This window comes from Drosophila biarmipes, chromosome X (assembly GCF_025231255.1).
Source record: "Drosophila biarmipes strain raj3 chromosome X, RU_DBia_V1.1, whole genome shotgun sequence".
NCBI classification, from domain to species: domain Eukaryota; kingdom Metazoa; phylum Arthropoda; class Insecta; order Diptera; family Drosophilidae; genus Drosophila; species Drosophila biarmipes.
In genome coordinates this window covers 16,358,151-16,386,143 of record NC_066611.1, presented here as the reverse complement: position 1 = coordinate 16,386,143, position 27,993 = coordinate 16,358,151, and the positions used below count along the sequence as shown (strand labels likewise).

Here is a 27,993-nt window from a genome sequence, read left to right as displayed (position 1 = left end):
TTTCGCCTCTCTCTCTCCCTCGCTCTTTCGCGTATTTTTGGCCAAAGCCACGTTGTTGGAAAAATGGGTTTGTTGGAGGCAAAAAACCGGCCGGAAAAGTGAGAAAACTGAGTACCAATTCCTATTGGAGTTACGTGAGCGATCTCTCTCTCTCTCTCTCCCTCTCCCTCTCCCTCTCTCTCTCTCTCTCCCACAGCGCGATTGTGTTTTTCTGTGGCAATCATAAAAATTTTGTATAATTGAGTGACAAACGAAACGATAAGAACTTTTTTCGTCTTGTTGCTTATCGTATTTCTGACTTTCTTTTCCCTGCTTTGTTTGTTTCTTCTCGCTCTCTCGCCTCTTCCATTCTCTAATTAACGCGTTCGCATTACAATTCGGTTTCATTAATAGACCAAAAAACTAGGAGAGTTACCAAAACTAGAGCGATATTAAATATACAATAACAAATACGCACGCAGCGTAAGAACAATAACGGCACCTCTCGCTCTCGCGATCTCTCTCTCTCTTAATAAATGCCGATACATTGTATTTTTGTTATTTGCGCGCGGGTGTTGCGGTACCAATAAAAACAAAAACATTAATAATAACAACAAAGTCAGAGAGAGAGAGAGAGAGGGAGAGAGGCAAGTGTGATTGACTTTTTCGCCGCTGCGTGTGACACATGCTCACCCACACAAGGGCACTTTAATACAGTGTGTAGCATTTATGTAAATGTGATGAATACCTTTTGCCGATAGTAAAAACCAGCGCACAGTGGGTCGAAAAGTTGTGTTCTGCCTTCTGTTACCTAACATACACAACAATTCCGCTTTGATATTCAAAATAAGACAAATTTATAATTTACCAGAGTTACATATATATGGATTTATACTACTTATTATATCAATATTATAATGTAATTAAGACACATAATTTTATATGTTTATTCGTAACTTGTATGATAAATGTCTATATTCACCGAAACACATATTTCTTGCCAAAAACGATATATCACTTTTGACATAGCACATTTAGAAACCACTGTGTGTAATTTATTGAATTTACTTTCTTTCTAGAGAAGCTTTTCAAACAAATCCTGTGACGTTGCATTTTCTTTCGGTTTGTTCCACTGTGCAAGAACAACAACGCGAGGTAACTGTAAGCGCTTCTTCTTCTTCTGCTGCCTACGTTTTGGCAACAACAAAAACCATGTGTTTGCCACGCGCTTATTAGGCTCTCTTCAGCTCTCCCAGAGAGAGAGAGGGACTCTCTTCGATGCCATGTGTTTTTGTTTTTTTTTTTTTGCCGTACCTCAAAAACAAATCAAAATCAACAAATCGCAGCCATTTCAATCAATTAGTTGATTGAGCTTATATTAATTCGGCATCTCGAATATCACAAATGCCAGAGCTTTGTTTTCCAACTCCGTACTCCCAATTGAGAAGCAATCGAACCGTGTGTGTGCATTTGTTTTATTTGTTTTTTGCGCTTCTTGTTGTTGCCCCGTCTCAGCTGACGGCGCTGCCGGCGTCGACGCCCACTGCGCTGCCCGTGCGGTTGGCGTTCTCGCATTTGCCGCATTCATTTTTTTGCCTTTCAGCGCAGCGGACGTAAATACACTTATTAACGAAAAACGAGAGAAAGGAGACAAACCCTTAAACACTAAGCTGCAATAAGTAAACATCAGCTAAAAACAAGACTTGCAAAGAAAACAAACAAAACGTCGTCGTTGATGAACCCACAATAATTGAGTAGGTATGCCAAACCTTTTTTTTTCGCTTTGACAAGTGTATGTGTTTAATTAATTTATGTGATAATTAATGAAACAACCGAAAAAAAGACGTTTTTGCAAGTGCGCCCGCAAAAAACGCAAAGGAAACAGAGAGCAAAAAACATTGAGAGAGAGAGAGTTGAAAAAATAATAAAGAAAAGAGAGAGCGCAGCAACAAAAACAGTGAGTGCCAAATAAATAACAGGAAAATAAAAATAACAGCGAAAGCAGCAACAACAAGGCAAAACAAAGCCAAAACAACGAAAAAGCTTAAAAAACGTGGTGAAACAACAACAAATATTGAAGAAATATTTTTAGTGCTGCCTACCTCATGTGTGCGTGTGTGTGTTTGTTTGTGTGTCACCAAATGTGCGTGTGTGTCCCCCGCTATGTTGTTGTTGTTGTTGTTGCTGCTGCTGCTGCTGCCTCTGTTATTTCCACTCTTTTCACGCCCCCCGCTTGGAAAGACGGGAAAACTGGAAGCTAGCGAAATTATCAATGATCCCTGGAAAGAGCAGGAAGGATAGGGGCGTTGGGAAACCGAAACAGAAAAGGGGGCGGGGCGCCCGCATGAAATTTACAATAGTCAAAGCGACAATTCTTAGTTTAAACATGCCCACTAGACACATGTGTACACGGAGAGAAACCAACAACATCCATTTGATCATATTTTTAGAACAGCAGAACTTAAGTGTCACAGCGATCACAGCGATAAGCTAGTTACAATTATAAGTGCCCCGATAAACCCATATTAAATTGAAAACTTCCAGTCTTTCAGATCCCCTCGATCAATCATTCAGCAATTAAATCGTCGCCACCTGTTGGCCTTTTACATAAGCTCTCCTGCTCGCACACAGCCGAAATCACACTACGCATATCAATCAAAATCTGGGTTGTTTTCCCCTCCGCGACTTCGATTCTAATGCAAATCCCCTGCCGAATGTTTGACACCCTTTTGCCTAAGCCCATTCCGCTAGTCTACCCCAGAAAGTGAATGGTTGCGCTTTACAATTTACACCTACGGGCGGTACTGGCTATGACGAACTTTATGCAAATTATTAGGGGTTGGAATTTTTTCTGTACTTAATATGATTCTTACATACCTGTTTTCCTTTGTTAAAAGCCTTGTCAGGCCCTAAATTGATGATCATATCAAAGTTTCGATCGCTTTGGTTTACAAATAGCTTGAGACAGTACAGGGGCGCCTCCTTATGGTGAACTTCCATCAGTTTCAAATTACAAAAGTCAAAAACATATTATAAAGTGATGAGGTCTTATAAAAATGATATTTTCCCTTTTAAATGAACTAGACTTTTTAAATTTCTGTTTATGATATTTTTTAGGATCACAAAACATGTATCATAATTTGAAAATCTCCACCTATGATCGTATTTTATGATCACAAAAACGTGTATCATATATTTTAACTATGTTTTAGTGATAGTGATGGGGCATTCCTGGTGATGCATAGAATATCCACTGTAGTCTACTTTGGTTTGTTGTCGCTTTTTCTCGGTTTCGCGTTGGCCTGTTACCCTCACATGCACACTCAAATCCACACTCAGGCGGGGTGTGCTCATGTGTGTGTGTCCGGGGTGGGGTGGGGATGGTTGGGGAGGGGGTGTGCGTCGCCGCTGCGTCAGCAAGAAAATGTTCTGGCAGAGAAACGAGGCGCAGAATATCGACAACGCTCTGTCGTTATCATACCCTGTGATTTATGGTCCAATGGGGTATGTTCGGCAGGGTCAAATGGATGTATTGATCGTTGTTGATTATCAAATATCGCTTCGGAACTCATGAGTATATACCATCGGTTTATTATTTACAGACTTTAAAAGATTTTGGCCATTTTGCAGGACAATCAAGCATATTTAGTACTGCTTATGTACTTTTCTTATTCAGAATAGTGAAATACAAAAGTGTACAAAAATTCATAACGATTGATAGTCGTTTAACCAAAATTTACACCAGAAATTGGGGCTTAGTCTTGTAAAACTATTTTATTTTTTTTTTTTGGAGGGAGATTAGTATATACTACATCATAAATGAAATTTTCTTATTCAGAACACAGACTAACATAAGTGTACGAAAATTCATAACGATTTATAGTTGTTTTCTTAAAAGCGACACCCGAAATTAGGGATTTGTCTTGTTGTCACGCATGACAATGTCATTATATGATGACCGGCCCTATCAAACCCACATATAGATGTTTCAAAAGACCTATTTTGCTAGATAAACGATTGATAGTCGCTTGCTTCAGAACGACAACCGAATTTGCGGACTTGTCTGGTTGTCACGCGTGACAATGTCATCGTATGATGACCGCTTTTCGGACTTGTGACACTTACAGGGTAGCTTGTGTTTGATTTACAGGGCTCGTTACTGGTTTTATTTTGGCGTCGTTGCTGTGCTATTGCTCTTGCATATTTCGTGAGTGAGTTTGCGATCGTGTGATTTGCTGCCGCTCTTCGCTCTCTCGCTCTCCCTTTCTATCCCCCATCTCGCCGCCTCTCGCTGGCTCGCTCTCGCCTGCTCCCTTTCTCTATCTGACCGAGACGCTAATTTGTTGTTGTTAGTGGTGCTATATGGCATATAGCGTCGCGTCTTGATAAAGCGACCTCGCCATTGCCTGGCTTTTTGTTATATTTCCCCCTGAAAGTTAACCGTCTTCTATAGTTTGTAGAGTTCTGTTGTATCATCGATGGGAAATGCGAGAAGGCCAGAAAATCGGTGGAGTATCTATGCGGATTTGGGGATCACATGGGTCTGTCTTAAGATGGGGAGGGGGACTTAGGGTTCCCAAAGTGCTGTGCAATTAGCAGGGCGATTATGCAACGAGCGTTCAAGAAAATCCAATGAACACTTGAAACTTTAAAAGCTCTTGGTGTGCCTTGTATGTATTGTTTATTGTTTAGCCGTTTTTTGGTTAGTTTTTTGTTTCACTACTTTTTCAGGTTGCGTGTGTGCGTGTGGCGGCAATTTCCGACTTAAAAACCAATTGGAAATTGAAATTCCTTGACGCTGGGCGGGATTAAAAACTAATTGAATATCGGCCGTAACATTTCCGACGTTTCGGGGGCGGCAGAGTGGGTGGTTGGGAGGTTCTCGTCGTCGGCACGCAAGACGCACACCACCCAAAACCAACGGCGGAAAAACCTTAAAACTCGTGCTGCCAAAGTTTCACCGCGTGTGTTGCTTTTTTTACCAAATGCTACATTATAGTTTGAGAAATCAAGGAAAACATAAGGTTTCATATTGTTTAGGTGTACAATGTACACACAATATATATCTTTTTAAATTCCAAAATAATTAGAACTTGTATTTTACATTGTAGTACTAATATAAAACTAAAGAACAAATAGGATTTCACATTAGGATTATTATTAGCTGTACAAAAGAAAAGGCATTACAAAATTTGAAAAACATAAAGAAACATTTGAAAAAAAGTTATTTTTTTAGAAAGCATTCCTCAGTAAGGCTTCTGAGAATGCTTTTTTAGTAAAATAAATGTAATAACCATTTGATTCAATCAATACAACACATAAATGTTTTCAAAACTTTAAAAATGTTTGTACCCATTTTCGGTTTGCTAACTTTACAATGAGGTGCAACTTTCTAGGTCTAGCCACACTAGAAATATTTTCTTTTAAGAAATATTTTTTTTAGAATTCATTTTGGAACCAATTTTTAGTATTCAACAAGTTCTAACCGACTAGGTTATTCTATATGATTTGTTATAACCTTTTAGTGTTCATTTTCAAGTTTATTTTTAGAACTATTCACGTGCCCGCTGCTGTGGAGTGTGTGCTTTTTTTGAAACCCTCAGCATAGAAGGCAAAAGGCAGCCGAACTGAGGCTGAGGCGTTGCTTTTTCTGTTTGTTGATTACATAAAAAATGAAAATAATTATGTATGTACAAACGGGGTGTGTGTGTGTGCCTGTGTGTGAGTGCTCAACTAAAACGCACACACGTGCAACGAGCGCTGTGCCAACACACTCACAGCCAAGTTGTTAGCGCGATAAGATATAGCGACTATTAAAACAACAACTTAACGGCGGCTATAGTGCGCAAAATGCAAACAGAACAAAAAAAGCTAAAAAGCAACTTAAAAGTAGCAACAGGAGACGACAACTTTGTTGTTTCATCGCTGTTTGTTATACAACAGCAAAGGCGGAGAAAATAGAGCAACGCATCTGCCTCGAAATTAGAATTGGAATTCGAATTGCAATTACAATGGGATCTAAAATAGCAGCAGCGGCTACAGCAGGTCAAAAGCGAGTTAGCAACGTGCTCATTTATAGAAACATCAGATGGTACGCTCGAATACGATTGTGGAAACCAAAATCATGGGCATCATTGGCTGACTTACGATCACTTACGTAGGAACACTCAAATACGATTGTGGAAATCAAAATCCTGGGCATCATTGGTTGACTGTCGATCACTTGCATAGAAACACTCAAATACGATTAACGAAATCAAAATCATGGGCATCATTGGTTGACTTACGTTTACATAAGAAAATACTTGAAACGAACCCGAATATTGTATTCCTAAGTGTGAATGGGTTTATTAAAAATGTAATGATTACCTCACTTTTTCAATTACTCAAATTTCATTCACATTTGTTATTCATTTATTTATTTAACTGCAATATTTCAATAGATAAAACTGCCTTTTTTTTAGTAATAACCATGCATTACTAATTCCAAGATTTGTTTTTATTAGCATTGCTCGAGGATGATTAATAGCAGATTATACGAACTAAGGCAAAGACTCATATTTCAACTTTGGATTTCACTAGGCTGCGATACATTTCCATTTTCGACTCGGGGGAGCATAATTATTTTCCATTAGTAATTGTTTGGAATACACCTGTTTCCCACTCTCCCATTCAGAATAATGCGGAATGTTTTCCCAGCTGTTAGCACATGTTCGTTTTCTCATTCAATGCTGAGCAAATGCAGTATGCAAATTATACAAAATATTTGTATATATAAAAAATAGCGTTAATCGTTGGCCAACAGCATGAATACGTAACGCCAGCCAACTTGCTCCTATTTTCATCAATTATCAATCCATCTATTTAACTAAATGTTTAACGAAAAATAACGTGTCTTAGTTCTCCATACTATTTCTGCTTTTTTATTGTATTTCCCTGCGCTCGGCACAGGCGAATGTGCTAATTAGTGGGAAACGTTTAACGTACGAGGCTGTGTCAATTGGTTTAAGTTGCTTGATTGAAGGGCAACCCACTGTGCCTGATGCCCACTGTACGAGTGTGCCAAGCAAACAAGACGGGGCAATCGAGCACAGTGTTTGTCGAAAGTTTTCGTCCCGCTGCTAACCATCTGCCAGCACGCACTGTTGGCTACAGTGGGCACTCGTGCTAGTGACAGGGCTATAACAAAATATAATAACAAAAATGAAATGATATATCATATCGCATTCCTTCAAAATATCCACCTTTTTAATATATCAATCTGAAAATCGATAATACACAACTATCGATCGATATTGATATTCATTTTTGTTGTGTTTTTAAAATGCTAAAATGTATTTACTTTGTATTATATCATAAAGAATCTCTCTAAGTATTCACATTTTAATCACTTCTGAATATTATTAAAAAAAACTTATCGATATTATCGATTTTAGAGAAACCTTTTATCAGAAATACATTTTAACTATTTTGAAATTTGGATAAGTGAATAAACTTGGTTGGAAATGTGTTAAGTTGGGGGTTCTCAAAATAGTTATGTTATATATCGCTATGATATTATAGTTGTGATATCATATCGCTAATTATCGATAACACAAACTATCGATATTATCGATCTAAGTTAAAAATGTTATAACACGTTTTTTTAAAAGAAAACTTAGAAATTGTAATGCCATATCAGCACAAGGTGCTTTTCAGAGGGCTGACTGTAGCTTCGAACCACTTCCAGCTGCCTGCTAAGATATATTCGTATATATAGACGGTGACACTTTGGTGGGGTGTGTGCGATGCAGTTGTGGCTTTCGGAGGAGAGCGATTAACGTCGCTCATGGACCCCCGGAACACTCGGCTCCCTTATTTGGCCACATCACGTATACGCCACCGATGCAGATCGTTCTCACTGTTATCAGCGCGCTTGAGGTTCTTTTTATTTATTTTTTGCCTTTTGTTTAATTTCAGAGCGTTTTTGCCCGCTGCCCACAAAAGGGTAAACAACTTGTGCTCTGTCAACACTCAACACACTCATTATTCATTATTATTTTTCCCCCCGCCTGTGCTGTATGCACATATTGTTGGTCTTTTTTTTTCTATTTTTTCGCGAGGGAAATGTGCGCTTTGGCTATATTTAGTTGTATTAATTGCGGTTGACCCAATTTGTTGTTCTTGCACAGGCGACGCCTTGTGTAATTGCTTAGAACAAAAACAAAGAGTGAAAAAAATGGGTATAAAAAAACAAGAGCGAAAATAAACTCAACTAAAAACAGCAGATAGTGAAATGCAGATGTGCACGAGGAAAGGCCAAAAAGAACACATGATGGGTTTATTTCGGGGGAAAGGCGACGAAATCAATTGAAATTGAAATCTGCAGGCGACCCAACGAAATCGAGCGCTATAAAGCCGAAATCGTCAGTTGGAAAGGTAGAGTCCCGCGTTCGTCGTCTCAGATGATCGAGGTGATTTTTTCTTTTCGATTTGATTTCTTTCTGCCTTTGTGTGGATTATCGGGGACTGTAAGTTTGCCTGGCAACAGCGAAAAGACCTAAATGCCAAAGCGACAGAAACAGCAAACAAAGTGTACTAGCAACAAGCCTGCATAAGTACATAAATATATGTAGGCACTGTTGCGAATAAGTATGCACATTCCCATGTTCGATACCATGCCCTACTATTAACTAGTAATAAAACTAGAAGTGATTAAGTGATAATTTCACTTGGTGGATTGCAATTGATCCGAGTTTTATGGCAACATTTTAAGTTTTATTAGCCTAAGTAACTTTATTGAACCTTATTGAATCTTATTCTATAGAAATTTTTTTTTTTAATTTCGATTTTTTTAGATCTTGAGTCCTTACAAAACAACGACATTAGACCAAATAAAGTTTACTTAACTAAAAGATTTAAATGTCAGATCTTTAGATACTAGATAGTTTGGACCAACTTGAATTTGTTTTTAAATTTTTTTAAGTTAAGAAAATAAAATCAGTTTTTTGTGTAGAACCTGAAAATAATATTGAAATACACATTTATATTGGTTAGAATCATCAATATATTTTTTTTTGAATTTTTTTTCAAGGTGTAACATTCGGGTAACTATTTTTTTAACCACAATTGTGCACAGATTAGTGCATAGATATGTGCAGGCATACATAAGTATATATATTCATATACATACCTTACATGCACACACTTATATTTAGTTCTTTCTTTTGTTTTCTCTCCTACTGCAGTTTTCACCGTATTCTTCTTGCCATTCCTTTGGTTTCTTTTCAATTGCTTGTATTTCTTTTATTTGATTTTTTACTTTTGTATTTTTTTGGTGTGCCCAAAAAGCCGGCAAACTTCATTTTATTTGCGCTCTTTCTGCATCTCTCCGAACGCCGCTCTCTCTCTGTGATTTTCTCTTTTACTTTTTTCTTTTACTTTTTTTTTGTCTTGGCGTTTTCATTTTCAATTTCGTTGTTGTGCGTGCGCCGCGGAATGGGGAAAAAGTTGTATAAATTTATTTTTATATTCAACAAATATAGGATGATACATAGGCGGCCGTCGTTGTTCAATTTTTCGCTGCTATTGCTAAAATTAAATATGGTTAGACAGCAGCGCCGAAAAGCCACTAATATGAAACTAAAAACAAATCGAACAAAATTATTGCAGTGCGAGAAAGATTTCCATACTTTGAAAATTTTACATAAAAAAAAAAATTTAAAAATAAATTTAAAAAAAATTGATTTTTATAAAATAAAATATTATTTTTTTACATTTTATTCCAAAGTATTATACGTTTTTTCCAGTGCCTTGCTGCATTATTTTTGTTGGTATTGGAATTTTTGCGTCCGCTTTTTTTTGTAGTGTGTGTGCGCTTGTGTTTTGGCTTCTTGTATTTCCTGCTCTATCGCTCTCCTCTTTGGCTCTCTTCTCCCCTCCGCCCCCTTCCGATTACCCCCTTTATTTGTCGCACGTGTCGTTTTAGATTTTGTTTTTTTTTTCGGCAAGCGGAAAAATGTTGGCGTTACTTTAATTAATTTAATTATGCATTTAATCAAGAAGCAGAGCTAGTTTTTGTTATGAGGAAAATGAACAAATATTTGAAGTGGTCTTAAAAGGTGGTCTTAAAGGCTTTCATTTATGACGTGTTTTTTTAGTTACTCACATTTTGGGGAAACGAATTTTGGCTTGGGCTACTTGTAATTAATTTAAATAGGCGCTGGACTAGTTATTCTTTATTCTTCGTTAGCAAAAACCTCATTTTTAGGTCTTTTCAATGTTAGTTTCTTGAAGGAAAATATCGCCTAATTATCCTCCAAGTTAATACAAACATTTATAAATTGAAAAATATTTTATTCCTAGCTGATTTGCAATTTTTTTGGTAGAAACTTATCAATAGTTATTCCCAGAAAACTATGACATATTTTATTTGTTCATAGAATTTTGTTTGTTAAATATTTACAAGTAATATTTTTTAGCAGAAACAATGACGTATTTTGTTAGGCATGAATTTTTTGCTGTTGCCATTTTGTTTATTTATAAACATTTCGAGGATTGTAATGAAAAAAAAAACAGTCTTGTGAGTCACTTGGCTCGCTTAAGAGCGGGCGAGAGCCAAAGAGCAGATTGAAAGAGAGCTGGTTGCCTAAGAGTGGCACTTCAAGCCTAGCCCAAACAGCTGTTTGTTGTGCCTTATTTTTGTTTTTGCCTCTGGCCTTCTGTTGTTGCCCCGAGATCCTTGCCAAAAGTTGTTTATGTTAGGGCAAACTCAAAAAAGAGAGAGCTGGCGGAGCAGAGGGGGCGGCCAAGGATGGGCGCGGGCGAGAAAGCGCAAAGGGCTGGCGAGAGAAGGAGACGGGTAGCACACTGGTCTCCATGAGCCACAAATTCAGGCAATTTGTTTTTGTTGTCAAACTATAGTTTATTTCGCATTTTTTCGACGTATTTGTATTGCTTTCTGCTCACTTCAATAAATGGCAATGTCATGCGCGAACGCACAACACACTTATAAATATATAGAGAGGCGTACAGTGGGCCCTGGATAAGGGAAATCGACAGGCGATTGATATTTGCGATAAGTAAGTAGGAGTGGGATGTACCAAAAATCCAATATAATATGTACATTGTGCAATAAATACTATTTTTAATCGTTTGTTTTTACAAAGACTTTATAGGTTCAAATCCCACTGCTGAAACTCTTTCTTTATAAGAAAATAAAAAAAATTGATATGTTTTAATATGTTGGTAACATAGTTTTTTCACAAACAAGTTTTATAGGTTCAAAATGTACGGATGAGAATTTTTTAAAAATTAAAATAAATAATAAGAATGACATATTTTAATATGGGGGTATCTATAAAGCAGAAATTCATTAATTTTTCTTTAAATATATTATGTATGACACGAAACTGTTTTAAATATTTTTGTTATTACAAAGCAGATTTACAGGGTTGAATTTTACTACAGACATTTTTTAACTATTAATTTTTTTGTTTATTTTTTTTTTTTCTTTATTTATTTTCTCTATTTTATTTATTTTGAATTATTTTGAATTTTTATTGGATTTTACTATTGAAACTTTTTTAAATGATTAATTTTTTTTCTTTTTTTTCTTGGTTTATTTTTTTGTTTATTTTTTTGTTGTTTATTTTTTGTTGTTTATTTTTGTTTATTGAGCCTTACTGTACCCACTCACAAGCTTGTTTACGACGCTTTGACTTTGCTTGGCTTTTATTTAGTTTTATTTATTTTTCGCTTTGCCGGCTCTCTCTCCGTCTCCCGCACACACCAAGAGCTGTGTGTGATTTTCGCCAGAGAGCGTGTGCGTGTGTGTGCTGGGGGTGCGCTGGTGTGTGTGCTGGGGAGTGTGTGTTGGTGGGGGTCGGTTTTTCAATTGCTGTTGCCGCCGCTTCGCTTCATTCGTTTGCCTGCTCGCGTGCTTTACGGTTCGAGATTAACGAGAAAATCTTGTAAAAACCTTTCTGGGCAAAGCCCCAAATCACTCTCCAGTTTCCAAAAATCGAACGTAAAAGAAATTTCCAAAAATCACACGAGAAAGCCTCGAACAAGTGCCCAAACTTTGATACCATTCTTTTTTTTGCGTGCCAATAAAACGACAACAAAACAGCGAGAACGCCTTGTATGGAGGTATGTGAGTCTGAGCATCTGAGTAAACACAAAATAAGGATAAATGCGGAGTAAGAGAAAACAAATTGGTTAAAAGCGGGCCATAACAGTAAAGGAACAACAAAGTGTGTGCTTGCTCGTCCGTGTTTGCGTGTGTGAGTAAAACAAAAATAATAATAATAAGAAATGCAAATGGCAAACACAGTGTGTGCAGGGGGGAGGGCGGGGGACGGAGAGAGTGCGTGCGAGGGAGAAAGGGCGAAGCGCAGATTACAATTTGAATTTTAAATTGGTTTTTTTCCAATCAAATATATACAACTTGGCACTCTGTCATCTTTCGGCCGCCCCTCCGCCCCCTTTTCGGTTTATTTTGCGTAATGCCCGATTTTCTACACGTTCTCTGATTTCATAATCATGCATTAAACTTAGCAACTAAATATATAAAAATAACAACAACTAGGAAAGCCAAGCAAAGAAAACCACGTTGAAATTTTGCTTTGCTTCTCTCTTGCCCCGGCTGCCCTTTCTCTTTGCCACTCTCTTGCCGCCGCTCTTTCGCCTTCGGAAGCAGTTCTAACTGCTTTTCTACAGTGAAAGCTCTTTCGACGAACCGAGAACTACTTGGTTTTCGAAAATACTCACTGCACTGCCTGGAAATTATGGTAAAATTAATATTCATGTGTAATTTGTTCGAGTTCCTCAAAAAAGAGAAGATTGAAAAAGGTGACACACTCTTTCTCTCTTTCGCGCTTTCTCGCACACACACGTGCAATGACATTTGTTTTTTCTTCGTTTTCGAAAACGACGCGAAAAAGCTAACAATAAAACTAACAATAAATAGACAACAACAAAGGCGATCAACAGCAATTATAAACGCCAAAAGCGTTTTTCTAGCGGCCTTGTTGCGTTTTTCAGTGTATACAAAGGCAAAAAAAAAAAAAAATGAAACAAATACAACTGCGGCGTGTGTATAGAAAACTTAACCAAACTTGTGTAGATTTGTTGGCATTTTATTTATATTTATGCCAAGCACTCGATTTTATTGTTTCCACGAACATATTTGTGCGCCTAGTAAATATAGTTCGGGCTAATTATACATGTTTCTGCAGGCTTTGTTTATAAATTACGGATTTATAGGGGAATGGGAATTTCTTTTGCGAAACTATTTAAGGAATATATTTCGTAAATGTTTTATGTTTAAGCATTTATTTTCATCAATTTTCATAGCTCCATCAAATCATTTGTGTGATTTTTATTTTTAGTCTCATTTTCTTGTTGATTCCTGGGCTTTCATAACTCATACGCCCTGTTGTCGGTGTTTTATTATTCTTTTCGATGATTTGACCCAGGCGTATACGTAATGTGCAAGGCGAGGAGTGTAAGAGAGCGGCAGAGAGAGAGGCGGAGAGAGCCGACACACAGACACTGCACACACACACACAGACACACACCAGCGCGCGCGGCACTCACTCACGCACACCAGCGCGGCCACACAGACATGGCGGCCACAACGTCAGGCATTACGTATACGCCGCGTGGTTGTCGCCATCGCATTTCTTTCCTCCTTGTCGTTCCCTTCTTCTGTTGTTGTTGTTGTTGTCATGGCCTATCGAGAAAATTCTCAAATATATTTTGATATAGTCGATAAAAGTCAAATTTGATTTTCTAGAATTTTTTTATTGGTCTCAGGGGTGAAGAAAAACTGTTGGGAAAATTCCAAACATCAGTTGAAATAGTTACTACTACTGCAGCCTAAAGAAAGTTTCAGTATTGCTTAAATACAAAAATAAAGACGACTTCTAAACACCTTATACAATTCCTAGAGATACTTGTTCTTGAATTGCTTCAAATTCTTCTGGTGTAATTCCAAAACTCAAGAAATTAAAAACGCAAAAATCTCCACTAAACAACTCAAAGAACATTATAAATTTAATCAAAAAGGAACGATTACTTTTAAACACCGACATACAATTCCTAGAGTTACTTGTTCTTGAATTCCTTAAAATTTATTTGTTTAATACCAAAACACCAAAAATCCGATCCCCTAAAATCGCCACTAAGCAACTCAAAGAACATTATAAAGTTGATCAAAAAGAAAGAGAAGAATGACTTCTAAACACCGTTATACCATACCTAGAGTTACTAGTTCTTGAATTCCTTCAATTTTTTTGATTCCAAAACTCTACAAATCAAATCCCTTTAAATCTTCACTTATAAACTTAAAGAACTTTAAAAAATTGATAAGAATGAAAAGGAAGATGAAAATTCCTAGAGTTTCTTGTTCTTGAATTCCTTCAAAAGTTGTCCTGTTAATATCCCCCCGAATCTCCACCAAACGGGCTGTTACAATTCAAAAACCATTTCGAATTCACCTTTGTTCTTTTCTGTTTGTATGAATTTCAGACAATTTTGTTTATATTTCATCGAAGGCGAGCGAAGGAGAGCGCGCGGAGAGAGAGGCGTGATGGGTTCTCTCAAAAAATGCTGCTGCTGCCTTTCCTTTTTCGCTATTTTACTCGCTTTTACTACTTTTTTCGTTATTTTTCAGCTTTTGCCTTCTATGTTATCTTGTTGATGGCCGGAAGTATGCAAAAGCTTTTCGCTCTCTTCCTCGCTCTTTGTTACGTGAAATGTTTTGAAAGCTGTTGCAATATTTTCGACCATTGTTTATTGTATATTTTATTCGACTGTCAAACACAAAGCCTTGCAATTAAACATATTTTATTCAACAATTATCGTGAGCGAAGTGAGGGAAGAGAGCAAAATGCCGGCTTCTCTTTGGCCTTTATTTATTTTTTCATCTCACGGTCCCTAACTTTTTGTTTTACTTTTATTAGAAGAGGAAACAACTCATTTAACATTTTTTCCATAGATTTTTCCCCATTTTCCCCGCTGGCACTTCAATTGGGCGACAATTTTCACAGCAACAGCAGGAAAAACAAAACATGCTGGCTGTCAATTGTTTGTTTGTGTGTGTATTATTATTGAACCAGTCGCACGCTGATTACTCCACGAGGTTTCGTTTTTTCAAACGCTTCGAGGGTATCAATGGGTATTTCCAGCGGACAATCTGGCTCAACAACAAACCACTTTGTTTATAGAGTGGACGAAAGTGGGTCAGGAAAATTAAGCGGAAAAAGGGTTGATGTTCACCCGTGATTAGTGGGAATATGGTACAACTACCATTCCATTCTGCATTTTTATAAACTTTTTCGGTACAGTCTTTATTATCACTATAAATGGTTTTGTTTAGTAGTACACAAAGATATAGAAAGATTATAAGACAGTACTAGTGTTTAGTTAAGCAGAGATCTTTAGGTTGAAAAAATTGAATCATTTAAACGGACAAAATGTTTTAGGTACAATTTACCAATATGATAGGTACGTGCATAAATGGTACCAAACCAAGTAACTTTCAATGCAATCAAAGAAATAGTTGCATTCCCAGCAACAACTCACTATTCTTAGTAGTTTTACTAGCAAATAGTAACCAAAGCAATAAAAATATTCTAGGTACAATTTGCCAATGTGATAGGTACAATTTCGTATCTATTATTATTAAGACTTAAAGCAAGTAATATCTGTATATTTTGGCTATAATTTATTCACGTTTATTCTTGGTTTATTTTGTTATGGTTCTGTGATTTCCAGGGTATCCCCCCGTTGCGACCCCGTGGCTCAGTTTAACTCCACTTGCTAGTCGGTGGTTCTACTCGCCGCTAAAGTGGCTCCCTTGCGATTATTTTTCTGACACGCTCATAAGCATCCGTGTGCCGCATTTGTGCACACTTTAGTGTGTATCATATATCTGGATGATTCATCCTCCTCCATCGCCATCATCATAATCATGTTCTCCTCAGTAGTTTCACGGCGTTTCATTAGCGCGGCTGCTTTTCTACTTTTCTATTCTTTTTTTTTTTGTTTTTTGGCCTTTGTTTTTTAGCAAGCAGTTTGCCCAGGTACAGTTACCGCTGGTTTTTGTTGGTTTTTGCCCGTTAATTGGCTCGCCGAAGAAAACACCCAAATGCAAGTCTTGCACTCTCTCCGGCACTCTCTTTTTCCCCCCCTTTGTGGGTGCATGTTTAGGGGGGGTTCGGTTGACATTTAAAGGAGCTCCATGCTGGAGAAAGGTCCGCAGGTCACAGCCAAAAAGCCAGCCAGAGAGCAGTTTAGACGGTGACGTTGACGTTTCTAGAACACAAAACTAATCTGGAAGCGTTCTACAGTGCAGGCCCTGGAAAATGAAAAGGTTTCTTTGGTTACTGGTTATTAATTTAGGAAAGGTATAAATATAGGTACAAGTTGGAGCATATGAAAAAAACAAAAAAACATTTTAAAAATGAAAAAAACAATTTTTTGTTTAAAAAAAAAGGTTTCAAAATGTGTAAAGGGTAAGGGTAAACGTACACAATTGAGTACTATTATTTAAACATTTTTGAAAATAAAAAAACAGTTTTCAAAAAGAAGTTTTTCAAAAAAATGTAAATAATTTTTTTTTTCAAAAAGTATTTTTCTCAAAACTGCAAACAAATTAGATTTAGTTAAAAAAAGATATTTTGCTTAAAATAAAATAATTTAATTTTTTTTTCAAAGAACCCTTTGGTAAAAGGGAAGCTTCACTGTAATAACAAACCGCAAAAGCGGCTCAAAAACAAGTGCGTGGCTTTTCTCCCTCACTCTCTCCCTCTGCCTCTCTTTTGGAAAACAACCAAAGCAGAGATAAACAATTTCAAGAGAAATTCATCTTTCTTCAATAAAAGAGAGCCTTTCACCGCACAAAGAGAGCGGCAGGGCAGCAGTATCGGCATTTTTCGATGGAGAGCCTTTGCAGTGTGCATTGTCCAAAAATTGCTGTTGCTTCTCCCATTCCTAATGTTGTTGTTGCCGTCGCCATGCGGCCATTTTTGCTAATTAATTATGTCAAAGGCAACGCACCACCCCAAATCACCACCCCCCGTGCTCCCGCCATCCCCAACTCTCTTCTTCTTATCTCGAACACGTTGTTTTTGCGCGCTCTCTGTTTTTTTTTTTGCCGCTCTCTTGCGACGCTGCAAAATAAAATATTCGTACGCGTCTTGTTTATTATTTTGTTGTTGCTGCGAAAATACAAAAAAAAATATACGAAAAAAAGGCACAATAAAAAGTTGCCAAGACAACGAGTAGACTTTCGAAAGAAAAGAAAACAAAATTGCGCCGTTGTTGCTACAATAAGCGAATTCCAGACTATACTTAATTAAAAATTGATGTTTGATTTTAAAGAGATTTTTTTTTAATGCTAATACTTGAATTTCATGTGTTACAAACTCTAATTAAATTGATAGTTTAAAACAATTTAGTGATCAGCGGTGGTATTTGAACCCTTAACGTTTTTATAAAAAATGCAATCGAATAGATATTAATATCGAATTTACACTATTTGGTAAATTTAATATAATTTAACATATTTCCATCATAGAAAAATGGTTTAATTTTTCTCCGTGCACAATAATAAATAAATTCCAGGCTGTACTATTTGTTTGGACGGCCAGTGTAATGACGTCGGCGTCGACGTCGACAGCGCTGTCCGAGTTGGAGGTCAGCGGAGCACTTTTTGTTGTTTTTATTGCTCGTGCGTTTCGTTCTCGCAGCGTTTGTTGTGTTTTTCGCATTTACGGTTACGGTTTTGTTGTGGCGGGTACTTTTCTCCCTCTCCCTCTCCCGTTCCTCCCCTCCCCCCTTCGTCGATGGGCCCCCGTTTGCCATACTTTTTGCACATGCAAAACAATGGGTAATAATAAGGTAGGTAGGCGCAAGAAGAAGAAAAGGAAATACAGAGAAGTCGCTCATACAGGAATTTTAAAATATTTAGAACGCAAAAATTTGGGTTAAGTTGTGTGATGTACAGTTAAGTCTTTAAACTTTAAACACTAATCGAAATAATCGATTTTATCGAAAGTTTGGAAATCGTTTATCTATTAGACAACAATTTCAAAGATACCAAATATTGTGTATCTAAGTTGTAAGATGTACATTTAAGTCAATGACGCTTTAAATATTAATCGAAATAATCGATTTTAAATCGAAATTATCGAATGTTAAATTAGTGAGCTATTGATGAAACCGTCTATCCAATAATATTCTAATATGCTATGTAATAAAATCTAAAAAATGCTTCGTTTCCCATACCCAAGAATCGTAAAAGTACAATAAATCGATCACTTCTACTGCAGTTCCACTGTATCAGCTAGTAAAAGTAAATTTGCTCCTTGGACATTTCTATTGTTGACTTTTTGCTAGTTTCCGTAGTTATTCTAGTTGTGCCTGCCTCAAATGAAAATCAATAAATAATAATACACTTTGTTGGCTGCCCCACCCCTCTCGGTTTAACCAACGTTGGGTGCTCTCTGTCGCTCTTTCGATTTGCGAGCCCAACGGCAAATATATGTTGTCCCTCGGGCCAAATGAATATTTAAGTTAATTGCCCTTGATGTAATGGCATGTGATGAGTATATGACGGAGTGGATGAATAAGTGATGAAGGCATTAACCGATTATTTTGGTTATCGATCGATCTCTTAATCGGACAATCAGAATTATTTGGAATAATTAAATAACTAGGTGAACTGGTGTATTAATGATAAAAGATCAATGATCTTTGAGCTCTCAGTTTGAGCATAGATCCATAATTTAATTAAAATGGTTTATTTTTCAGGAAACTGTTCGATAACTATTTCGATAACTGATCTTTGGACCCGCTTTCAATTAGAACCCATGCTCAATCATCAGTTGAGGGGAATAACTATGGGGGTACACTTTAGGGGAAGGTACACCCGCGCACAGAAGTGCTGATAAGATAATCCGCACCGAAAATGAGAAAGAGAGGGGGCTAGAAGAACAGAGAGAGACGGGTTGAGTATTTGAGGAAGAGAGCAGGTGAAGTGCCCGCGATGCTGGCGTCATACAAATGCCACAGAAAGCAAACACGCGTAAATTAGAAGGCCCAACAGAGGTACGAAGAAGAGAACACCAAAAATATGTCTTTGATTGCGTAAAGAGGGGAGAGGCCTTATAGATAGGGTGCCCCGGGGAAATACCCACCAAAGTATGCAATAAAAACGGCGAAGGACGTTCGAACCCAGCACAATAAACACGAACTGCTAAATAATTATGCGGTTTTCGTTTGCTCACGAAAAGCCACTTTGATGACCGCACAAAGTGCAGCAAATTGATCATTTTATCAGTCAATCATTAGATCATCACGGCGCTTGGGCCTGGCTAAAAATACAAACTTGGCTTGAAATTGCCGGATCACCAAAAGTTATTCACAAGGAATTTCGCTGCCTAATAATGAGGCAATGTTTAGGAATGTTTAATAACTCATAGTGTGCGATGATCGCATTCCTGGGGGTCTGGAAGCACAGGTCATGATCCCCATATCACAATATACCATATCTGATTGTGATGTAATACCGGATAAATATGGTTCTTAGGATTGGTTAAGCCTAAGTTAGGCAAGGGGAATGACTCAGGGCATGAAAGGCAAGCTTTTAGACTTCAACTTGGCCTGATGATGTAAGAACTAATCATTTTTGTTTGATAAATCATAAAGATCTAAGGAAATGTCGAATAATATTTGGGATACAAATGTATTATGGATTATATGGGTTTTATGGATCATATATATACTATATGGGTAATATAGGTTCTAAGTATTATATGGGTTGTATGATCCATATATCATTTATTATCATATTATACCCCTTATATGGATTATATAGGTTATATGGATTATACATATGGGTTATATCACAATCATTTCTCTAAAAATCAAATATACCTACTTAAAAACATTATAAATATATAAAATTTAAATATTTTGACATATACTTTAAGTTTACATGTTTAAGTTATACTACATTCTGGCACGAACTCACCTCTTCCGTTTGCTCCTCCATTGCAGCATGTCCACAGATAATCCCACACAGTTGCTGACCACCCGCGATCTGAGCCAACTGCGTGGCCATCTGCAATCCGGCCCAGCGGTGGCCTCCACGCCCATTTCTGTGGTGGCAGCGGCGCCAGTGGCTGCCGCCCATGGATACCGCACCATAGCCCAGCCGCCACCGCCATCACCCGCCATCATCAGCAGCAGCACCAGCGGCAGCAGCGTCAGCCTTAGCTCCAGCACCACCAGCACCACAGCAACTTCGTCGGGAGCACCGACGACCATCATACCACCAGTTATATCCACAAGCAATAGCAACATGCCGGCCAGTGCCTCGAAATATGTATTTCTGCAACACAATCACAACGGTGGCTTCACCGCCTACGATGGCACAGCCACGACGACGGCCACGGGCAGTCCCGGAACCGTTGGCTCCACCGGTGGCAACATAGTGCTCCTCGCCGCCGAACCCCTGGAGATGGGTGCGTCGGAGACCCTGGTCAATGTGCGGACCACCGAAGACGATGGCGAGCTGCGCCCCTTGTCCTGGCTAAACGACACCAACCTGATCAAGGGCATTGTGACCACGACAGCGGGCCAGGCAGGGAAACGTGGGGCAGCGGTGGCCATTAAGACGACAGCGGGCGCCGGCTCAGGTGCTCCCAATGGCAATCTGTGCATAGTGAGCGATCTGATCGAGGAGCTGCCCACCAATCTGAGTGAGACCAGTGACCAGGAGCCGGTTGGGGGAGCAGCCAGTGGCTCGGCAGCTGTGTACAGCACCACCACGGTGCACAAGGGAGCCAGTGGCACCACCACCGTGGTGGAGTACAAGGCCAGCAAGGCGGGCCAACAGCAGCAGCAGCAGCAGCAGCAGGCGACCTATTTGCCAACGCCAACGAGAACTACAATGGTGGGTCATGGCTATATGCCCGTGGTGGTGAGCAGTGCCACTGCGTCCACCACTCTACTCTCGCCCGCCAAACAGCAGCAGCTCCAGCAGCAGCAGCAGCAGATCTATGTGACCAGCAATGGGAGTGCAGTTGCAGCAGCAGCAGCAGCAGGAGGAGTCGGAGTAACCCCCACCGGGGGAGGAGCCATCTACAAGGCGGCCAGCCAGGCCCTGTGCTCGCCAACCACCAGCAACAACAGCAGCAGCAGCAGCAACACCACCACCCACCATCCGCACAAGAAGTATCTGCGCGAGAAGATGCACGTCCAGATGGATCACAGCAGCCAGGTGGCCTCCACGGTGACGGTGGTCAGTTCGCCGGCCTCCTCCAACAATTCCTCCATAAGCAGCTCCAATTCTGGCTCCGCCTCCGGCTCGGGATCCTCGACGGCGGCCGTGAATGGCGGCAACAGCCCAGTGCCCAAGGCGGGCAGTTTCAGCACTGTCTTCGAGGCGGTCAACTATGCCACCTCGGTGGCCAGCAGCAGCAGCGGCAGCAACAGTAACAGCAACAGCACGCCCAGCAGCCAGGCGATGCTGCATGGCCAGGAGCCGGCATCGGTGGTGACCACAACGACCCTGATCAGCGCCGGATCCCTGCCGCCGGGCTATAGCTTTGTCAACCACGTGGCCAGCACGCCGCACGTCATGTGAGTTGATCTCTGTTCTGGCTCTCAACTGCTAAGGAAACCACTAACTTATGCTCCCTTTTCAGTTCCACGCCAGCGCATGTGGCCTCGCCGGAGACGCCGCCAGGAGCCGCCTTGTTGCCCGGGACTTACTACACCACCAGCACCTCTGCAGCGGGCACCACCACCACGACCTTACAGCCGCGCAGTCTGCAGCTTTCCGTTTCCCCCCCGCCGCCAAATATGACGCCCACGAGTCATGTGCACAATGGTTCTCTGGGAGGGGGAGGTCCGGCAGGCTCCGGAGGCTCCGGAGGGGGAGGAGCTGTCAACCTGCGCAGTCCCAACAGCTACACCAGCTACGACAACGAGGATTCGCTGAAGGAATTCGACCTGGTGGTCAGCTCGCGGATGCACACAAGCACACCGCAATACTCGGTGTCCAAGAACGGAGCCAATGGCTATGGCAGTGGCAACGGCAACGTGAATGGCGCCGGCGCCGGTTCCAATACGCCGCAGAAGCAGAAGCATCCCAATAACGTGCCATACGATCCGCTAGTGCATACCAATAACAAGCCGCCATATAGCTTTAGGTAACCACTTCGCTCTGCTCCCTTTTAACAGTCACTAACTTGAATGTGCTTCACCATTGCAGTTCCCTGATCTTCATGGCCATCGAGGGCTCCAACGAGAAGGCACTGCCCGTGAAGGAGATCTATGCGTGGATCGTGCAGCACTTTCCGTACTTCAAGACGGCGCCCAACGGCTGGAAGAACAGTGTGCGCCACAATCTGTCGCTGAACAAGAGCTTTGTGAAGGTGGAGAAGGCACCGAACATGGGCAAGGGTTCGCTGTGGCGTGTGGAGCCGCAGCAGCGCCAGAATCTCATCCAGGCGTTGAATCGATCGCCCTTCTTCCCGAACTCGGCGGTGGACAAGATCAGTCCGTCGCTCAAGAGTCCCGGTGGTGGCTCCGCCTACGATAGCCTCGATGGTGGCGCCGTGTCCTCCTCCGTGCAGTCGGTGGCCACGGGAGCAGGAGCTGGAGCTGGAGCTGGCGTTCCTGCCACCGCCGCTGCCGTGGCCCTGTCCACGCCCACGAAAAGCAATGGTCTGGTGCTGGCCAACGGTGCTAGTCAGGCCACCAATGCGGCCAGGCCGCACAGTCCCAATGGCGGTGGCAGCGGCAGTCATGCCCGCTTCGATCCCAAGCTCTTTCCCAACCTGTCCAAGGCCTTCCGCAACATACGCGAGGATGCGGCCGGACAGCCTCTGCCTCAGGATGCCATCAACGATGATGATGCGTCCGAGGAGTATCACAACAATAACAATAATGTTGGCAACAATGGCAGCAAGTACAATTACGTGGGCATGAATGGCAGCGGAGGAGCTGGCAGTGGCGCGGCCACAAATGGCGCCTCCGATGGCATCAACTTCGAGCGACTGGCCCGCGACTGTGGGGCGGACAGCATGGACGATGTGCACGCGGCGGCGGCGATGCTCTTCCTCAAACACGGACCAAAGGCCTTCCAGAATGGGTGAGCCTTCGAATTACTGGAATATATTCTGGATTAAGTTGTAATTACTTGATATTTACCTTACAGGAGCGCCCCGGTGATAACGAGTTCGCCGAGCGAGGATCACACGTACTCGGCGGGCGGCAACAGCAATGCGGACAGTGGCTCCTCCACGCCGCTGACCAATGGCAATGTGCTGGCCAGCGTGGCGCAGGCGGTGGCCCAGGCCCAGAACAACCAGGGCGGAGCCGGCTCCGATAGCAACTGCGCCAGCTCGGACGCCGCCTACGACAGCAGCGAGGAGAAGTGAGTTTTGGAAAGGGTTTAATAGGGCACTCAAGAGCAGGGAATACAGAACAATAAAATATATATTATGTATTTTGAAATTAAGAAGAATATTAGAAGTTGTTATATGAGAGCAAACACTTTGGTTTTATCGCTTTTATATAATGTTTTTCGAAATTTTAGTTCATTGTTAAACAAATAGAATATATAATTTAAACATTAGAAGCTGTTTTTCCATCCTTTATATTTTTTTTGTTCTAGATATGAAAATAATGATTTATATATATATTTTTTAAGATTTTAATCTTTGATTTTGATATCAAATTCTGTTGTTTTGAACATTTAAAGTAACTATGATTGTGTAGTTTATAATATTAAATTGCTTACAAAAAAATGTTAACCAAGTTTTGAAATAACTATTTTTACTATTCCATTATTTTTAAACAGTTTTAAAAATATATAAAAATTGTTAGGCTGTGTTTCTTATAACATTTTAAATTGAATGATTTTTTTTTACCTTTTTCCTTAGTCACAACATCACGCCCGAGGAGATGGCCGATCGGCAGCGACACCGCGACGGCGTGGACGCCCTGCTCTCCCTCTCCCGCTCCTCGATCGTGGAGTGCGGCTCGGTGGCCACCACCCACTACCACAGCAACGGCAGCAGTGGCAGCAGTCACGGGTCCCCGCACAAGCGCGCCTCCAGCCAGAGCTTGGAGGAGGAACATCTGCAGCAGCACAGGGAGCAGCAGCACCAGCAGCAGCAGCAGCAGCAGCAGCAGCAGCAACACCAGCAGCAGCACCCGCAGCAGCAGCACCTCCAGCAGCAACACCTCCATCAGCAGTTCGGCAGCAATGGCAACCAGGCGGTCTACACCAATGGCAGTGGCAGCAAGATGGCCCTACTGAGCAGCGCCGCTGCCAATGTGGCGCTGGCCCAACAGCAGCAGCAGCAGCAGCTTCACCAGGATCTGTACTCCTCGACGGCCGGGCACAATGCCGGCATCTATCTGGGCGGCTTGAGCAACCACTGTCTGCCCGGCTCGGGCTCGGTGGGCGTGGCGGCGGGCATGCTGCCCCAGCATTTGAGCGCTGCCATGGTGGCGGCGGCGGCGAGCAAGAACAAGGTGAAGCCGCTGCGAGGACTGCGCACCAAGATCAAGCGCAAGTCCGCCTGGATGCGGTGAATATGGCGACAGGCTGGCGGCAAGTGCACCTAGTACAGCCTCCATGGGAACGCCTGCTTACCACGCCCCCCCAGTACCGCCCCGGTACCGCCCTGCCCTGCCCCCCAGCGACCTCTTGTTGTCTCTTTCTAAAGCAAAAATTGTTCAAATCACAGAGCATTTAGACTAAATTTCGTAACCTTAATATGGGGCCCTAGGTGGGCCCATCTCTTCCCTTTCTTTGCTCTAGTTTTCTACAAGATTTTTGTGTGTGTTTTTACCCCTTCCGTGTTTGTTATACAAATTATTGACTATTTTTTTTGATTATTATTTTAAATTTAGCCATAAAGAACATTTTTTTTTTGACTTTACTTTGCCCCGCAATCGATTGTTGGCCATTTAATTGTAACTTGATTAATTATTATTGTATGATTTACTAGCCATCCTAGCTGCAATTTCGTATAACTCTTAGCTGTTAAGTGCAATTCTGATTTTTTTTAGCTTGTAATTTTAATTTGTGCAAATATTTAACAGACCAATCGCAGGAAGAGCATACTTTTTACACAGTACCAGATGAGAGAACCAGAGTCATGGCCCCCATTCGTTGTTAGCCATCTAGTTTATTCGTTTTGACTCGCGAATCGAGGGACACAAACTAAGTGAACTTTTCCAGCGTATCAGTGACAAGGTTTATATCAAGTGAAACATAAACGAAAAACACCAATAAATCGAGCTAAGTAAGAGAAATCAAAGAAAACATGAAACAAAATAAGGAAACGCAAAAAAAAAATTGTAAAAAACGCAAGAAAAAAGGAAAAAAGCCAGAAGGCAAAGGCAAACGCAACGTTTGTACAAAGAGCAACCAGAATTAGGATAGATTCTTTTTTATTTCGGCTGAGGGCCGCAGACAGTGTGTTTGCCACACTTATAGGATCCAAAAAACACCCTACTTACATGATCTAACGAAAGCGATATAAGAAGATATACACATATACATATATATACAAGTAGAAGGAGAGTTATATAGAGAAACCTAAGATGTAAGCCAAGCAAGAAACCCACAAAGGAACACACATTTAGCGCCTTATACATTGAGTCCTTAGCTAAACACAAAGAGAGATATGTTGAATTGTTTGAACTGCTTTGTTATACGAATGCATGAGTACATATATATATATATATATAAATCTATATATATCTAAGGCCCCTTTCTCTTTAACCCCCCCCCACAAAAAACAAAACACGACACTCAAGCAAATGTTAAATCAAAGATATTTAGTTGGTAAGCCGGGGAGTAGAACGAGGAGCCTAATTGTAAGCTTCATTTAGATGGTTACGTAGTCGAAATGCTAAACATTTGTTAATGAACCTCCCCCCAGGTGTATATACAAGCTGTTGAAAGCAATGCTGCACATCTTTACATAGGCATATTGTGGAAACCAAGAAATACTTATTAACATTTACATAAGCGAACGGAAGAACTTGACAAAGAACGCCCTAAGTGTATACACTTCATGTACCTTTTTAGCAAAAAGCAAAAACGCAAAAGCAAAGATCGCATTAAAAACTATATACATATACATATTATATTTAAATTACCAATTACGAAACTAAACTAAATGTTGATGTCAAAGAGAAACCAATTTGCTAGTTGTTACAAACAAGGAAAACCCAGAAAAGCAAAACACGAAAACGAAAAAAGAAAATGTTACAAATATTTTGTTCCCTCAAACACACTTATTACTAAGATTATGGTTTTTTGTTTTCTAGTTTAATTACGTAAGAATATGGCCTTGAAGCATGTTATCGGGGAAGGAATGTGACTAGATACCAGAAGCGAGAACAACAAAGTAATTGTACACTTAGCTTTAACTTAAGGTCCTGCAGAGAGAATGGAAACCCCCTTCTTGAGCCCCCCTCGCACGACACACAGTGAAAGACAATCGCCGCCCGTGTTGTTGTCGTTGTCGCTTAAGTTTAAACAAATTCTATGTAGCTGTAGAGACACCTACGAGTAGTCTATATTTAAATTACAGACAGCAATAGCAGAGTACATATACGACAAATATTGTTATGCAACCTTAAGCTTTAGCCGAGCAAGCTGGAGAACTATCTTACCGAGCCCAAAAGTCCCAGAACCCCCCTAGATCCCCCATATCTCCCACAAACCGACGAGCTAACCAGTTTTGTTAACGTGTTTTTTCTTCTACTTTAATTATTATATCGCATCATTATTATTATTATTATGGTATATATACCTATATATTTAATTGATTATACAACTTTTTTTGCGTACCAAATACACACCAATCCAATGTGAAATATTTTCTTTACTCAATGTGTTTTACTTCTAAAAATTGTTATATTTATGTTCCCATAATTGTTATATTGTTTTTGCTTAACCCTTTCTCGAAATTGTTTGAAAGCAATGTGTATATAGCTTGTAGTTGTACAGAAGTATAGAGTTTAATCGGAGAGATTGGATTCTGTTGAAGTATAGTAAGTGCCTGCCCCCTCCCTCGAAGACGATTGAACGAGACCAGAGTAGAGCTTTGATTAACTTACGCACTGTTGCCAACTTTCAAAGATTCGTTTGTTGAGGTGTTAGCTTGAAGCTAGTGTAACCCCGCCTTGCTTTAGCCTCCGATAGTAGGGGATCGACAGGATCGATGGGACACTCACCTACACACAATGTACAGACTACAGGGTATGCGAACATGTCGACAGAACCGCTGGCACTGGGACATATTCGCCCACACATCACCGGCACATATGTATATCCCTGACGAATGGGATGATCCATCTGTTTGCCCTCCAAGGTTTCAACTAGCGCCTGTTTTTATGTCTTTAAAACCTCTGTACCAACAACAAATATTACATACAAAGTATATACAAAGGCAAAGTAAATCAATTAGGATACGAGACACTTTGGCATAACCAAGCAAAAATTAAGCAAATCAAACATAATTTATATTTATATATATACCTGCCATATGGGCATGAAAGCGAATACAAAGTGAAAATGGTTGGGAGGAAAATGTTACCCTGTATTTTTTTAGACATAACATTTTTCTACTTTTTGGACGAAGACAAAAACCCAAAGAACCCAGAGAACGAATGCATGAAAATGTATGCATATGAAGGGAAGACACTTTTCATTTTGGTTTGTTGCTAATTTATAGAGAAGCGCGGCACAAGTCGAGCAAACGAAGTGCGAAACTGACTTGGGACTGATCTTTGGGCCTGTATCTTTGTGTATAAGCGAATTGTGTATGACATACGATAAATAAATTACTCTCCACCCATCTGTTGATATCGAGCAAAATGAGACGGCCTTTGATTTATTTGAATATATTTTATTGAACTAGAGTTGATAGGGTATTTTTGCCAAGGGTGGTCCATAAAAAAGGGGCTCTTATTCTGTTTAAAAAATAT

The 27,993-nt window shown here is 40.3% G+C and overlaps 1 protein-coding gene across 4 annotated transcripts; it reads left to right on the top strand.

Moving 5' to 3' along the window:
- The first annotated feature begins 75 nt into the window (after window positions 1–75).
- Window positions 76–26,891, top strand: LOC108022015 (mucin-19). Of its 4 annotated transcripts, XM_017090856.3 has the most exons (7): window positions 76–98; window positions 1,583–1,737; window positions 20,026–21,612; window positions 21,678–22,184; window positions 22,247–23,128; window positions 23,195–23,413; window positions 23,922–26,891. In XM_017090856.3, exons 3-7 carry the CDS (start codon window positions 20,027–20,029, stop codon window positions 24,577–24,579), a joined length of 3,852 nt encoding a protein of 1,283 aa, XP_016946345.3. In that variant the 5' UTR covers window positions 76–98; window positions 1,583–1,737; window position 20,026; the 3' UTR covers window positions 24,580–26,891. The 4 variants fall into 4 exon arrangements, with proteins under 4 accessions (XP_016946345.3, XP_016946346.3, XP_016946349.3 ...); XM_017090857.3 differs by lacking the exon at window positions 76–98 and having other exon boundaries at window positions 1,583–1,733; XM_017090860.3 differs by lacking the exons at window positions 76–98; window positions 1,583–1,737 and adding an exon at window positions 11,881–12,108.
- Window positions 26,892–27,993: the final 1,102 nt, after the last annotated feature.

Bases quoted from the DNA above. Each gene is read 5' to 3' on its own strand.
- LOC108022015 (XM_017090856.3), top strand. From the start codon at position 20,027: ATGTCCACAGATAATCCCACACAGTTGCTGACCACCCGCGATCTGAGC. The intron at 22,185-22,246 runs GTAACCACTTCG...TCACCATTGCAG, and splicing joins AAGCCGCCATATAGCTTTAG to TTCCCTGATCTTCATGGCCA. The intron at 23,129-23,194 runs GTGAGCCTTCGA...TTTACCTTACAG, and splicing joins CCAAAGGCCTTCCAGAATGG to GAGCGCCCCGGTGATAACGA.